At 51.2% G+C, this 15,168-nt stretch overlaps 7 protein-coding genes across 7 annotated transcripts; 3 read left to right on the forward strand and 4 right to left on the reverse strand.

Annotated features, from left to right (window-relative positions):
- Positions 1-2,269: 2,269 nt before the first annotated feature.
- LTR84_008451 (uncharacterized protein) lies at positions 2,270-3,322 on the forward strand (the record flags this gene model as incomplete). Its single annotated transcript, XM_064851997.1, has 3 exons — positions 2,270-2,447; positions 2,677-2,748; positions 2,850-3,322. 3 exons carry the CDS (start codon positions 2,270-2,272, stop codon positions 3,320-3,322), a joined length of 723 nt encoding a protein of 240 aa, XP_064701902.1.
- A 667-nt stretch (positions 3,323-3,989) lies between these two features.
- Positions 3,990-5,221, reverse strand: LTR84_008452 (uncharacterized protein; the record flags this gene model as incomplete). Its single annotated transcript, XM_064851998.1, has 3 exons — positions 3,990-4,703; positions 4,778-5,062; positions 5,168-5,221. The coding sequence occupies 3 exons, from the start codon at positions 5,219-5,221 to the stop codon at positions 3,990-3,992; spliced, it is 1,053 nt and encodes a 350-aa protein (XP_064701903.1).
- Positions 5,222-5,566: 345 nt separating this feature from the next.
- On the reverse strand, positions 5,567-5,974 carry LTR84_008453 (uncharacterized protein; the record flags this gene model as incomplete). Its single annotated transcript, XM_064851999.1, has 1 exon — positions 5,567-5,974. One exon carries the CDS (start codon positions 5,972-5,974, stop codon positions 5,567-5,569), a length of 408 nt encoding a protein of 135 aa, XP_064701904.1.
- A 470-nt stretch (positions 5,975-6,444) lies between these two features.
- On the reverse strand, positions 6,445-7,613 carry GAR1_2 (H/ACA snoRNP pseudouridylase subunit; the record flags this gene model as incomplete). Its single annotated transcript, XM_064852000.1, has 4 exons — positions 6,445-7,020; positions 7,156-7,378; positions 7,432-7,492; positions 7,556-7,613. The coding sequence occupies 4 exons, from the start codon at positions 7,611-7,613 to the stop codon at positions 6,445-6,447; spliced, it is 918 nt and encodes a 305-aa protein (XP_064701905.1).
- Positions 7,614-9,364: 1,751 nt separating this feature from the next.
- On the forward strand, positions 9,365-10,383 carry LTR84_008455 (uncharacterized protein; the record flags this gene model as incomplete). Its single annotated transcript, XM_064852001.1, has 2 exons — positions 9,365-10,270; positions 10,327-10,383. 2 exons carry the CDS (start codon positions 9,365-9,367, stop codon positions 10,381-10,383), a joined length of 963 nt encoding a protein of 320 aa, XP_064701906.1.
- Positions 10,384-12,791: 2,408 nt separating this feature from the next.
- On the reverse strand, positions 12,792-14,022 carry LTR84_008456 (uncharacterized protein; the record flags this gene model as incomplete). The annotated part of the gene is made up of 2 exons (XM_064852002.1): positions 12,792-13,446; positions 14,003-14,022. 2 exons carry the CDS (start codon positions 14,020-14,022, stop codon positions 12,792-12,794), a joined length of 675 nt encoding a protein of 224 aa, XP_064701907.1.
- A 202-nt stretch (positions 14,023-14,224) lies between these two features.
- Positions 14,225-15,104, forward strand: LTR84_008457 (uncharacterized protein; the record flags this gene model as incomplete). The annotated part of the gene is made up of 5 exons (XM_064852003.1): positions 14,225-14,258; positions 14,319-14,353; positions 14,421-14,530; positions 14,586-14,991; positions 15,042-15,104. The coding sequence occupies 5 exons, from the start codon at positions 14,225-14,227 to the stop codon at positions 15,102-15,104; spliced, it is 648 nt and encodes a 215-aa protein (XP_064701908.1).
- Positions 15,105-15,168: the final 64 nt, after the last annotated feature.

Raw genomic sequence — 15,168 nt, forward strand, 5'->3', positions numbered from 1 at the left:
CATTTCGTATCTTGGTAGATCAAGCATTGGCCATTCAGGATACTCTGCTGTCTGACTCTATGCCATACTCTCTCGAGTATGTCATTCGTTGCCTTTGGATTTGAGCCTCATTTTTCTTTGACAATGGTTTTGGGACGAACTGTCTTGAAATTGCAGCGATCTGCCGTAGACGCAAAACCCGCAGCCCCACAGTTGAACTTACCTTGAATAATCCTCCAGTGTGATTGTTTTCTCCTGGATTCGAAACATTGAGCTTTACCTGGGCTTGGGCCGCTCCACCCTTCTCCCTAGTGGCTTTTGGGTGTTCTCTTTTGGCACTGAAGCCATCTGCTATTGCTAAATCTCACGTATCTGAACTTACCATCAATCTTGTAAGCTCTGATCGCGCTTCCCTTCCGGCAAGACGCTGTCAGCGATCGTATGGTAAATGCTGGAGAAACACGAGATTAGACCGTACACGGTGTCGTAGAAGATCTTCATCTTAGAATTCTCCAGACATTTCCAGTTGAAGGATCCGTCCAGCTAGCACAGAAAGGGAGCATTCAAAGTACAAGGGTATGCACTTGAGAGTCCTTGTAGCAACTCCGACCCTGAAAACCCTTCAGAAGGAAGAGGCAACCTCCCATCGTCAGCCTGGTCCTTATTCCACGTCATTCAGGGTCATACCATGTGAGAGCTCTCGCAAAGCCTAGCTAGTTCTGCCCCTGCCCGCTCTTGCTCTTTCATTCTTTCTCCTCCGGATTTTCTCATGCAATACAGGCTATTCCTGAGTTTTCATGTTGTCAAGTACCTGGCAAAGGCAACACGCGATGGTTAGCATGGTCGCTGTCCCGCTTTAGTCAGGCTCCTGACATGTGGGAGTTCCTCCAAAGACCTATACAGTTTTGCTCTTGCCGGGTCTTCCTCTTTTACTCTCATCATCCCTTTTCTCCATGGAATACATGCTGTGTTATGAGCTATCATGTCTTCGAGTTGTCTGCGAAGACAGTCATCAACCCATGGTGTTCAAAAAGCGACCATAGAGAAAAACTTCATGAGTGGTGGATCAGCTGTTTGGACCCATGAATCAAGCATGTCCAATGTCTTAATCCACCAAGGTTGGCTCTCATGATCAATGCGGACAGCCACAATCACTTCCCGGAATGGTCAGGCTGATACATTCGAGATGTATCGAAGACCAAAGTTGTCCGTCATCAATGGGGAGGACGCTGTGTTCCGACATTTGAGCAGCTAGGCACCAAAGCAAGGGCATTTACTGCCCGGCAATTGGCTCCAAGTCTGCTGACCTGATATGAGAAGAGCCACCATCTCTCCCCATATTCTAGAAGCAAGCCCGCTCCTCTTCAGCCCAAAATTGGCTGGGAGGGAGAACTGTCCTCCTGCTGGCGTGCTGAACAACCATGTCGACCAACTGGGTCGGCAAATCACCAGAACAATAGTAAGCCTTGCACCCCCTATTGGCTCGGAAAGTTCAGCCTTGCGTTCCACCACCCTCCAAATGCTTCACTGCACGAACGCAGTGACAGTTCATTCACAGATCAACAGCTTCAATAGCCGGATTTCTGAGGCTATAAATCCCACAGTCGCGATCACACTTTTGCACCAAAATTCTCTTTTCCGCTCACGGATCTCAACAACCTGATTTCAGTCAACCCGCAACATAAACACACACCTACTTGTTCACCCATTCAGTTGCACTCGCGACGACTCAGAATCCCTTCCCCTTTCACACATTGAATTCTCCTTTCACACAGTTCACATCACGCAGGCTCCGCTTCAGGTTCCGGATCTTTCTTTGCACAATCAAGTCTCCACTCTCATTCAGCACAACCCAGATTCACCACACATCATTGTTGCATAGTCATCATTCACCATGTCGTCCTATCCAGAACTTCCCCTCGACAGTCAGGACGTCAATGAATCTGCTCAGCAACCTCAGTCAACCTATCCCTATCTTCCTTCTGACAGCCAGGACGTAAATCAATCTGCACCACAAATCCAGTCGTCCTATCCCGAACTTCCTCTCCTCAATCAGGATGCGAACGACCTTGCCCCACAGTATCAATCGGCCTACGCTAACTTCCCTCTCGTCAATCAGAGTGTGAATAACTTTGCTCCTCAATTTCAATCAGCCTATGCCAACCTTCCTCTTGTCAGCCAGGATGTGAACGCCCCAACTGTGCAATTCCAATCGACCTATCCGGCACCTTCTCTCAATAGCCAGGATGTGAATGCGTTTGCTCCGCAATTCGAATCGACCTATCCCGCGATGCCGTTCATTAGCCAGGCTGTGAATGACGCTCTCCGACAGTTCAATGACAACGACGACGACGAAGTGACAGCATTGATCAACAACCACAACGGCCTAACCACGTCTGACGGTCTTCCGGATCCTTCTGTTGCCAACCAAGACTCTATTTATACCTCCATCTTCCCCCAAGACATCTGTAAGTTTTCTCTTTCCTCTTTTATTTCTCATACCTCTCCACATCAACATGTCTTTCCACAATGTCAAACAAAGTTTTCATTATTTCCCCTCGAGGAGGGGAAACCCATCCCTCCTTTACATCTTTTCTTTCTTTTGGGCCCTTGTGGCCGGGGCATTTGGTGCAAGTCTCCCACAGCAACTCCAGCGGATCTGAACTTACATTTTGCTAACATTCCTTCTTCTTACAGCCGATGCCGAGCTTCGCTTGATGGCGATGGGGGCCGCTACCGCAATGGGAGCGAACCAGGCGGGGGCTGGTTGTGAGTTGCTTCCCCTTTCCCTTTCCCCCTTTCCCCCTTTCCCCTTTGATCCTCATTCTCTTTTGATTGTCTTTGACTAACCACATTTCTTCTTCTCACAGCCGCTTCAAGCGGACCTCCCCCGACCTCGGTCGCAGCCCTGCCCTCCCTCCCGCCTGCCGCCATTCTCCCGGTCTCTGCTCCTCCCGTCGCCGCCGCCCCCCTCCCAACCCCCGTCGCACCTCAAGTCCAGGGTGCCGGTGTTCCGGCCCCTGTGACCATGAAAAAGCGACGGGTGGTTGACGTTGTGGACCCATACTGCTGCCATCTTTGTTTCGCCGTCTTCACCGGCCCAGGTGGCGTGCGAAATCACCTGATGGGCGCAACGAGGGGCGGTGGCCACGCCTGGTCAAAGCAACAAATCGACAACGACGCGTTGGGTCGTGCGCCAAGGACCCTTGGGCACTTCACGGCCCAACACGTCGACACCAGATACACGGGCACCAACCCGAAGCAGAGGAACAACCGCCGGAGGATGGCGCAGGGCCTGGACTCCTCGCAGCCAGGATACCTCAGAGACGTCTACGGACGGTAAACAAGAGAAATTGTGAATGGAAGTGAGAAGAAAGCCGGATTTTGGCTCCGCGCTAGGACACTATTAGTATAGTGATCTGGCTCTTCAATTGGCCAAAATGAAATGCTAGCATGATTAGCTTAAACCCTGATATTTCTTCTTGTTCTTGAAGTGCTCCCAATATTCAAACCCCCTTTCCCATGCTGCAGTCTTTCCCACTTCGTTGGCTTGTTTTTTTTGTCCCTATTTTCACAGTCTTGCGTACATAGCGTGCTCCCCCTAACATTATCGTGCCTTCCGTGTGCTGCACAACCCGTTTTCGCACTTGTCGTTTTCGGACCTTATCGTTTCCGGCCTTGTCGTTTCCCGGCCTTGTCGCTTTCGCGGATTTTCGTTTTCGGACTTTTCGTTTCCATCATTTTTTTCCGCCATTATGCTACCAGCGTACTCTGGCCGGACAAAGCGCCTCTACTGTGTGCTGGGAAGGGTATGCCCTCGCATTATGGGTATCCTATCTCACAATGGGAAGGACACTCGCTTGCTGGCCAATGCCCTGGTCCTGTGAGCTGGAGATGGAGCGCTCTAGCTAGCGAAATACCCTGCCCCTAACCACTGGCAAGGGGATGCTCCAGCTCCTCAAAAGGCCTGTCCCTAGATACTGAGGAGGGCGTGCTCCATTTGGCTCAAGCTAACCCGATTCCTCGAACCGGATTGTCTGGCCGGTCTGCAGACTCTCCTGCAATGCGCGGGCGATGACCATGACCATCCTCCCGCTCTCCAGTGGCAACGGGACGGGAGTGTCGTTCAAAACGGCGTTGACGAACTCGGTCGCTTCGGTGGCAAACGCATGTTCGAAGCGCTGCCAATAATCGGGCTGGACCTCGTGTCGAAGACCCGACTTGTCGCCCAGCACGACGTTGTTCGCCCGTGGCGTCAAGTTGATCTGGACTTTGCCTTGCGTGCCTGTCACTTCGGTGCTGACGTCGTGTCCGTATGCCTGTGTGCGTGAGGCGAGGTAATACCCGATCTTTCCACCGTAATACTCGACCACACCGACGCCGTTGTCCACGTCGTTTGCTTCTGCGAGCTCCGGGTGGTGCTTCAATGTGCCGACGGCGTAGCAGCTCTTGGGCTTGGGATTGTCCAGAAACCAGAGTGTCAGGTCGATGTCGTGGATGGTGCAGTCGACGAAAATGCCCCCGTTGCGTTTCGCATATGCCGTGAAGAAGCCAGTGTCGTCGAGCAGGTCTCCCGTCTGGCTGCGGATCATGTATGTTTCTCCAATGGCTCCGGATTTGACCTTCTCGTACGCGTCTCGGTAGGAGGTGTCGAAGCGGCGGGAGAAGCCAGCCATGACTTTCAGGTCTGGTCGCTTTCTGGCGGCTTCGAGCGCTGCGTCGATCTACGAGTGGGGTGGATGCTTTAGTATTTATCTTCTGAAAGGCCTGGGGCGAAGGTGAATCTCAATACACTTACCTCCTCCAAGTTTGTGCTCAGAGGTTTCTCGCATAGCACGTGTAGACCTTTTTCAACGGCCTGGATGGTCTGGATTGCATGGACATCGGTGCTTGTCGAGACCCAGACAGCCTGCAATCCAGGGTGCTCTAGCATCTCTTCGTACGTGTTATATGCTGTAATGCCGAAGTCGATGTAATCTGGCTCTTTGCGTGCCCATTCGACCTCCGACGGCGTGGAGCTTGATACTGCGACGACGCGAGCTCGTGGTACTCTGTTCAGCAATGTGGAAACATGACGCTTGCCCTGAAAAGGAAAGTCAGTATGAAGAGTTGTATCATTCTCTACCGAGCAGAGCTACGCTATTGGGATGTCCGGTGCCGTGACAAGACGCAAAGGGCGATGACTTACCATGCGACCCAAGCCCACAACGGCGATATTGAGGACTTTTGGTCGTGAAGACATTGCTTTAAGAATCCGAAGCAATGAATCTGTTGATTGTTGACAGGAGACTGGAATGATATATCAATTCAACAGGGCGTCAAATGCTCTTCAAGTCATATCGGAAAATCAATTCCGAATATGGAACAGCATCACAAGCATAAGGATCGCAAAAGAACTTTCGATCCAAGTGAGTGCCTCGCGAGCTTATATGCATTTCTTGTCCTGAGAGTACTCCCTTTTCTTCAGAGTCTTGCGCTTCCTAAACCAGCAGCAGGCCCGATGAATTTGGAAGCATCATGAGCCATAACTATATGAATGCCGGGGCGTCTCAAGGCGCGGATTGCCCATTTGTACAAGCCCACCCAATCATGCGCCCTCACCGAGCGCTAGGCTGTAGATGATACGCATGAACCAGCCAGCAGCCAAGTGGTAGAAAGCACTGGCCAGGTTTCTCACTGACAACGCCGCAACCGGCTTCACCAGAACGGACATTCCGCTCTGAATACGTGCAGACAACAATGACGAGGGACCCAGCACTACCTGCATCTGTATGCTGGTCTGGTCATCCAAGGGATGTGAAGTGGCGAATGGACCACCGTCATGGGTGCCGGCAGAGTTACCATTGTGGTTTAAATAGGTAGGACAGCAGTGCTGATCCCCCAAAGTATCCGAGCCAACCATGTAGATGGCAAGCTCTGCAATAGGACGTGGGAGGACTGCGCCCGATGCGAGGGAAAAGAATACCGGGGGTTGAATTTCCACTTCCTGATGCATATCGAGGAGTAGGCTGCCAGTATCGGACCAGAGTGCCGAGAACTCCGAGGTGCACATGTCATGCCGTTGAGTCTGCTGGCAGGTACTACGTGTAGTAAGAACGACCTTTCGCTTTGAAGAGGTCGGCGAAGGTACTCTTTGGGGAAAGCTCGCCGGTTTATCTAGGGGTTAAGCCTCTCAGGGTGCCCCTTTTCGTCTTCAGACGCATTGAGTTCTGTTTGTATTACTTGGTTGTTTCTATGGAATTTCCTGAGCGCGATGGTCATGATATTGTGGAATGGCAATTCTGGGCTACGGTGATACAATCAAGGGAGGGGGACGAAAGAAGAGCCATCTCCATGGACGTGGGAAAAGTCCCATGTGTCAAACTCAGGAATGCCACCGCTGCTCCCGCCCATGTCTAGTTGTTCGTAGGACAAACCCTCACATAACGCCCGCGTGTTCTGTGCTACCACCCAGCGTACGGCCAATCATGACTTGTCAGGGAAACCAAAGTCGACACCGAATTCAGGGTAGATGTAGCGAGTCACTCCATCCTTGGAGATTTCAGCCAACGACGCCAAGTCATCCTCAGACAGAGCCACGATCTTCTTGTTGTCCTCGATCCGCGACGGTGTCACAGACTTGGGGATGACCACCACACCTCGTGCAATGGGGTAGCTGAGGAGAATAGTACCCGGGTTGACTCCCTTTTGTTCCGCCAGTTTGATAACATGAGGATCCTGGAACAATGGGCTACCGGTGCTGCCCAGCGGGCTGTATGCAGTGACGAGTGTACCCTTTTCCTTGCAGAAATCAACGACATCTTGTTGAGGTAATAATGGATGGTTTTCGATCTGGTTGACGGCTGGGACGGTGTCGACCTTGGGAAGAAGCTCTTCGAGGAATTTCTTGGAGTAATTCGACACTCCGATCGCCTTGACTTTGCCGGTTTTGACCAACTTCTCCATGTCTTTGTACGTGTCTACATGGGATCTGTCTCGGACGAGATCTCTGCTGCCGTCGGGTAATTTGGGGAATTTTTCATGGTTCCCGTTAGGATTCATCTAAGAGGGGGGAGTGTCAGTCCAGGAACGGAGAGACCAGGCTTCCATGTGCACCGCGTTCCCTCACATCTGGCCATCACCCCTGTAGAACAACATGATGCCCACCACAAGGAGTACAACAATTGACAGACTTACCGCAACAGGCCAGTGCATCAGATAGAGGTCCACATAGTCCAGTCCCAACGATTTCAAGCTCATATCCAGGTTCTGTTCCGCTCGTGTGTGATATGTGCACCAGAGTTTTGTGGTGATGAAAAGATCTGCTCGAGAGATTCCGGCCGCTGCAAGACCTTCCTTGATGCCTTCGCCAACCTCATTCTCATTTCCATACACATACGCGCAGTCAATGTGTCGATACCTTGGGTAGTTAGCCCTTGCACATGAGTCTCACAAGGAAGATTGTAGACATACCCGACTTTGATTGCATGTGCTACAGCCGCACGCACTTGTCCCTCGGGGCTTTGCCATGTTCCTGGTTGATTGTCAGTTTGGCTTTTCTTTGCCCCCAATAAATGGTACTTTGTGGTAGCCATACCGAGTCCCAATGCTGGGATTTTGGCTCCGGTGTTGAGCTTGAAGTGAATATCAGTCATGTTGAAAGGTGTGGAGTGGTGTTAGTTTGTTGACTGGATATTGGCCTAAACAACAGGAGAGTTAAAGGACAAGAACGATTTTTATTCTGGGCGCAACAACTCTGTCACTGACCAGGGTGAAAACAATTCGCGTCGTCATTGCAGTGGTGATGGACGGTAGTGGGGGTACCCAGGAGCGGAAAAAAAGTTGTGTCCCCCACCTCGTCTCGGTGCAAAGAATTTCCGAACACCACGAGCTCGCACTGCTAGGTACCTTAGGCAGTTAGGTACCCTCTGGAAGTGGCTGTAGGCTTCACATTGCGTAAAATGTACCCGTGGGTGCCTGGGACTGCTTTGTCGGCTATTGACCAAAACCACCATCGGGGATCGGAACGGGACTGATATCCGGAGTGTCGATATTTTCTACGACTTTTGATCTCGGAATTAATGATGCCAGAAAGTTCAATCGTACGCTGAGCACGTGGTTCTATCTACGGTAAGACTGCACCGAAATTGGAACACGGGGTCTCATGTGAGATGATATTGATTCTCGAGTGGCGAGAGAATGGTTACTCTTTCGTGTCCGAGTTGATTTCCACCCTGGGGTCGGTTAACCGTCTGCCACCCATGCCCCACCATCTCGTTCTTTCCTTGGTGGTCGAGAAGGGCAATTTGCACCGGGCGCACTTGCTACATCTGGATTCAATGACTCCATCTCCAAAGCTTGCTTCATTCTTATCCGTTTTCTGCTTCTTCGTCGACTGCTGTTATGGATTCTAAAGTTTTGTCGATGAAATTTCGACCTTTGGCTGCGACACCTTTTCTCGAAAACACCCTGGTTTCACCTGTCATGCATACCGCCAGCCACCATGCAATCGACCGTTACACAACATCAACAGCTACTGCCGCTCACCCATCCCCGGGTTGTCGGGGGGTTGTTCAAGCCGTGCCTCTCACGGCTTTGTACCACCTGAATACTTAGATATGATGCATCATTTTCTGCTTGATATTTCTCACCGACTTATTGTCTCTGCAAATCCCCTTGTTCAACTCGCACTTTCTAACCCTCAACGGGCAGCTTCGATTTTGCATCTCTGTAGCTCGCTGTGCAGGCGAGCATACGGGCTTGTATCCATAAGAGGACCATCAATCCTCATGACAAGGATAAGAAACGCTTCTATCCACTCAGAATGGCACGACGCCTGTTGTCTCTCACCATTCCACTCGAGTTTCATCCGTCTTTGGCCCATAATTTTGCCTTGCGGCAGGCGGTACTCGCTGATCCATTTAGCGCCAAATCCTGCTCCATACGACTTTGGTGGTTGATATCATCTTCCGCATAAGGCAAGTTTCAAGCAGTCTCGGCTCCCAAGCACAACTTCAAGCATGAAAACTCCCAATACAACCTTGTCAACTCTGACGTTGGAGTGGAGTGGCGTGAGATTTTATTCTTTGTTCTGGCGATTGATATGCCCCCTTTGAACAGACTCTTCGTTGGTTTCCAGATATTTGCCTTATTTGACCTAGGGTTAACAGTCCTTTCATTTACTTATATATTGCCAGCCGAACCCTTTTTCCAAAATCGTCACTATATATCCAAGCTCGTCACTGTTTGTTTAACCCGAATCATAGTCGCCTGCCAATATATCCCACCCTGGCTCAGTATACCTATACAAGACCGATCAATCTCACTTGATCGACTTTGACCCGGTGCCGATTCCAACCCTCATCCAACGTGCAACCATCTTCTGCTCTCATCAACGTTCGTCAAAATGGTTGGAGTACTCCTCCAAGAGCCAGCTGGCGTGATCGGCTTCCGCACTGATCGCGACGGTCTCGCGTTCGAAGAGCTGTGTGACGAAATTGAACACGCAGACATCTTGGCCGACAAAGCAAGCAAGCAGGACGCAATCAAACAAGATTATGCCGCTTCCAAGTTTGACGCCGAGAAGGATAAGACTCAATTCCGTCAATACGAAACCGCCAGCGACAGAGTCAAAACCTTCTACCTCGAGCAACACACTAAACAAACCGTGTCCTACAACTTGAAGGCACGCAATGACTTCCACTCCAAAACTCGTGCTGAAATGTCGATTTGGGAAGCAATGGAGAGATTAAACACTTTGATCGATGAGTCCGACCCCGACACCGACCTGAGCCAGATTGAGCACTTGCTTCAGTCTGCTGAAGCCATGCGCCGTGATGGGTGTCCTCGCTGGATGCAATTGACGGGTCTCATTCATGATCTTGGAAAGCTCCTCTTCTTCTTTGACGCACAAGGACAGTGGGACGTGGTCGGTGACACCTTCGCCGTGGGTTGTGCCTTTGATGATAAGATCATCTATGGCAAGAAATCCTTCTCTGGCAATCCCGATATCAACGATCCGATCTACAGCACGGACAACGGCATCTACACCCCTGGGTGTGGTTTGGAGAAGATCATGATCTCCTGGGGCCACGATGAATACCTCTACCATGTCGTCAAAGACCAGTCCACCCTCCCAGATGAGGCTCTTGCGATGATCCGCTACCATAGCTTCTACCCATGGCATCAGCAAGGTGCTTACCGACAGTTTATGACTACACATGATGAAAAAATGTTGAAGGCGGTCAAGTGGTTCAATCCATATGACTTGTACAGCAAAAGTGACGAGAAACCATGTGTTGAGAAATTGAAGGTAAGTCATTGTTCTCTGAGCTCTTTAGGGGTACAAACACTAACAACACAACCTAGCCATACTATATGGACCTCATTAACGAATTCTTCCCACAAAGGGTCATCAAGTGGTAGTTCGGACTTTGCTCGACCCGCAGCTTGATCACTCGATTCAGCGCTTTATAAGAGTCTCTGGAGGTCCCTTGTCTACACCTATGTATTTAGATCAAGATCAAAAAGTGTTGTGGCAGAAGATCAAGGCATTTAAGGATTGGGTGGGATGATCCCAGATTTTGTCACGACTGCACATGAGTTGTTTTATTCTCTCTTTTATAACATACCCTGGTATCAAGGTACCCCGCGACCGCACAGTTTGGAGGAGTTTGGGAGGGTTCTCGAGCGTCTCTCACTATGGCCGGCCTCAGCCTATAGTCTTCCGAGAGAATGAATTTTTCTTTTATCCCTTGTATTTCTCCCCGTCCTCTCGTTTCGAATTGCCGGCATCAAGTCTGCTCCAAGCACTCATCTTCTGCATGCACCGGGTCGGGGCGGGGCAGGCAAGGAGCAGTATACATAGCTAGCCAGCAAGACCCCTCTCCCTCCCCCTGAAAAGATAAAGAAGCATGTCGTAGAACCCAAGAATTCTCGACAAAGGTAGAGGGAGGAAAGGACCATGCATGCTCGCTCTCCCCCGACACGAAATTTTGTCACCCGCGAGTGTACCACCCCACACAGACCTTGACTCTGAATATCCAAGGACGTTACACTGCGTCACTGCACTGCAGCTGCATCTATCTGCATCTGCAGATGCAAGTCGGATGTGCAAACCCGACAATCCGCCCCCCGGCCGACCCCAATGCAGCGAAGCCGTTGATGTCTCCCTATGTAGCTATCGCGTTGATGCATTATCAAAGATAAGTAGACTGTGTCGATCACTGTACCGTACTACACCGCAACGCACGCCAGGTAGACTTTCTCGTGCTCTGCTCTGGTGTCTCTATCGCACACGCGCGCGCGCACACGCTGCACAACAAAGCCCCCCACCCTTGTCCACGCCGTGTCACATTGGCTACTTGGGAGCGGGAGAAACATGTTTCCGGGGTTTGCCACTGGTGCTTGCCCTGCACAGGTAATCAATGCGTTAGATGCACTGCCGCCTGTGGACTTTGTGGTTGGCAGGTCTGTCCGCTGTGCCTTTCGTGCGCCATTGGGCCCCGTGGTGCTCCTGGTGGGGAACTAAGTGCATTCCCAAGAGAACATGTCTTCCGGGTTCGGGTTCGGCCACTGTTGGCTGGGGGATAACTACCTTACCTTACCATGGACGCTGTTCCTGTCGTGTCGTGCGTTGCTGTCTACGGCGGTGTCACTGCTCGGATGGTGCTCGCTTGGTGGTAGCTTGATCGCTATCGCTGATGTCCATCGGATGGACCTGCGATGGGCTACATCGTCCGTATGTGAGGAGGATGACGCTGGTGTGTCTTATAGGCTCCGGGAAGGTATATCTGTATAGGGGGTGGTAGGTCGCATGCTTTTGGATTGGTGGGGGATGGAGAGCGGAATATCCCCGATGAAGCTGGCGCCGGATTGATACGGATACGAGAGAATACGAGTATGTAGATCATTTGTTTCACGTTGTGAGTCATTATCAACGATTGTCATTGTCATTGTGCTAGCTTAATCGCCATCGAACACCGTTGATTTTCCAGTGTTTGTTCAGTGTCAAGCCTTCGAGATGCATCTCAGACCCTTCCAGAGACAAGACATTCCATCCTTGGTCTCAATGACCATTGCATGTGACAAGACCGATCCGCTCGCAAACTATCTCCTGCGTGATGTGGACAAATATCCCGTTTCTCATCGTCATGGAATGCATCATTTTATTCGGTCCAAGGTAACTGGAGGTGGCAGAGACATCACGTTTGTTCTGGAGTCTGACCCGGAGGATTATGCTTCACCAGGCGAGGTTTGTAAGGAGGTCATTGGTGTAGCAACTTGGCGGCGTCATGGGGATTCTTCAATAGCTCGGGGATGGCAGCAAATTGCGAGGGGCAGTGTGTTTGACCGGTTCAATCGAGTCTTGGTATCGGTGGAGGATCGGTACAATGCCATGTTTCCTTCGCTCAATCCGTGCTTCAGTCTCGAGAACTTGCGCTTGATAGATCCAGTTCAAAATGAGGAGTGGGATAGAGAGGTTTTTGATGAATTCTGGTCTTTAGAGTTCTTGCAGGTGTTTCCCGCTTGGCAGAGGAGAGGATTGTCCAAGATCTTGATCGGTTGGGGAAAGGATCAGGCTGAGAGGGAGGCTGTACCGATTGTGGTATCAGCTAGTGCCATTGGTAATCTGGCGTACAGGAGTGCCGGGTTCGAGAGTATCGGGTATTGTGGATATGGGAAATTCTTCGACGAGACTGCATTCGGTGGTGAATGCATGCAATTGTGGGTTTGGGAGCCGAAGTCTGCGGAGGAGTCGAATAAAGTGCATGACTGGGCGACGAGAGCAAGGCTGAGGAGGCAGAAGAGGGGAGTGTGACTCGTATTGGAGGCTAGTTTGTGAGGAGTCGTGGGTCGATAAGGCTCATGTCGAAAGATGAAGCCACGGAAGTTGCTGGTGCGGCTGGTGGAGGGGCTGACACAGCTGATGGTGGCGGCGGTGGTGGTGGTGCTGCCAGTGTCGGGAGAGAAGCAGGTGCTACTATTGGAGCCACGACTGGAGCTGCTGATGGTGCTATTTGCACTGCTGTCGGCAGCGGTGGTGGTGGTGGTGGCGGCGCTGCTGCGATGGCAGCGGGAGCGGCAACTCGCCTCACCCACCAATCAAGTCGAACGTCGCTCAGCGTTCCAAGGGAAGCGGGATTTGCACCTGGGCGAAACACTTCAAAGCGGTCCCACGCATTACGGATCTGGCGCGAGGTCTTATGTATTCCAAGAAGAGCCAAACACAACACCTCAGTCGTGGTTGGGCCGCTTGACTCTCCCAGCTCCACCCACGCACCCCCCAGCAGCTGGCGCTCCCAGACGAAATGCTCTAGCGGCCCGCGACGGACGAGAGAGCCATTCGCCTGGTTGCGGGCCAGTCGAAGGGTGACATTGGCGTGGTCGGGGTGCCTCCAAACGAACGTGTCACCGGGAAAGAACACCTGGTCCACCGGCTCTCTCCGAATCAGGTCGTAGAACTTGTAACTAGTGGCGACCCGTTGTCTATCGAAGATGATGTTAGTGTTTGAGATGGAGTAAAGAGCAGAGCATCGTCAGGCCGTGAACGGCGGTAGTCAGGTTCACGATGAGAATGGGAGGCACACGGAGGGCAACGGAGGGGAATGGGATAGAAACGAGAGTGCATAGTGTGGCCAACGGATCTTCGTTCAGTGAGATCGGCAATGGTGCTGTATGAATCGAAGGTCTGTCATATGTAGATGACGTCCCTTCCACGAAATCGACAGTATCACATTGACCGTGTTTGTGAATGGCCCGTGTACTTCTCATAAAGGGTGGTCAACACAGTAGGACTGTGTCGACCGCCTCTGACATTGATGTATCAACGGACTGAATCTTGTCGACCGCTTCTGACAACGACGATTGATCGAGGATATGTCGAAACACCTTGACATCAACGATCGACCCGCGATGGTGTCAGAAATGGCATTGTCACATGAAGTGCCGATCTGACACAGACGTTCTTGAAGGACATCGAGGTCTTGAACACAGCATGATATGGGAAGAGTACCATGAACAAGAGGAGTAAAAATACACTTACATTGGTTGAAGTTGAGCCATGATGAAAGTGGTTAGCGTGGGGTAGAATTAAAGCAGCGACAATGAAAATTGATGGTGGTGAGTGGTAAGAAAGAAAGATCGTAAAAGCGGCGAGAGATGTGATATTTTGTGAGCCAACTGTCCTCACCATGGGCAGTGAATGTAAACAACGTGTCACGGCTCGGCGACACTCTTCACACTACTGCCTTACGTCGCTCACACAATGGTCAAATCTACGCAGATCGCACGGCTCGATGGTAACGCTCCAGAACTCTTTCTACAGGAACGACACGGCTAACCAGTGGCGTCCCTACCAGGCCTCATGCTTGCGGCTTCCGTCGACGATGAGCAGGTGAGAAATCATCCTTGGAACTCCTACAAATTCAAGAGCGCGGCCGGACTAACAGTCTCCATTCCAGGTCGAAACAGAACTCTCCGAGGTCAAGTCGCAGGCCAAGATGATCTTCAGGCGGCTGAACAAGAATTCGGAACAGCAAGCCAGCATTGAATCCGGTCAATACTCTCTCCAGTAGGCACCAACGGCGTCTGGCACCATTCAAGCCTTACTGAACCTGGGCCACTAGTTACATCATCAGAGACTCCGTCTGCTTCCTCTGCATTTGCGACAAGTCCTATCCACGGAAGCTCGCTTTCACCTATCTCTCCGATCTCGCGCAAGAGTTCACGACCATCTATCCGTCAGGGCAATATCTGTCGGCTACCCTGCGTCCATATGCATATGTCGAATTCGATACTTTTATCCAGAGAACCAAGAAGACGTATCAGGACAGCAGAGCAAGCGCAAACTTGGACAAATTGAATGATGAGCTGAAGGATGTCACCAAGGTCATGACGAAGAATATTGAGGATCTTCTTTACCGGGGAGACAGCCTTGAGAGGATGGGCGAGATGAGCGGCCGGTTGAGAGAGGACAGCAAAAAGTACAGGAAGGCAGCTGTACGGATCAACTGGGAACTCATGCTGAAACAGGTACGTTCCAACGACATTCGAGAGCCGATCACCACTAACCAGTAATGCAGTATGGTCCATTTGCTGGTCTCGGCTTGATCATCATCATCTTCCTGTGGTGGAGATTTTTCTAGAGTGGCAGTCAAGCGCCTGATTTCATGATCTTTATCGATGACTGAAGAATACAGCGAACACAGA

The sequence above is a fragment of the Exophiala bonariae genome, assembly GCF_035927105.1.
Source record: "Exophiala bonariae strain CCFEE 5792 chromosome Unknown scaffold_31, whole genome shotgun sequence".
Lineage (NCBI taxonomy): Eukaryota > Fungi > Ascomycota > Eurotiomycetes > Chaetothyriales > Herpotrichiellaceae > Exophiala > Exophiala bonariae.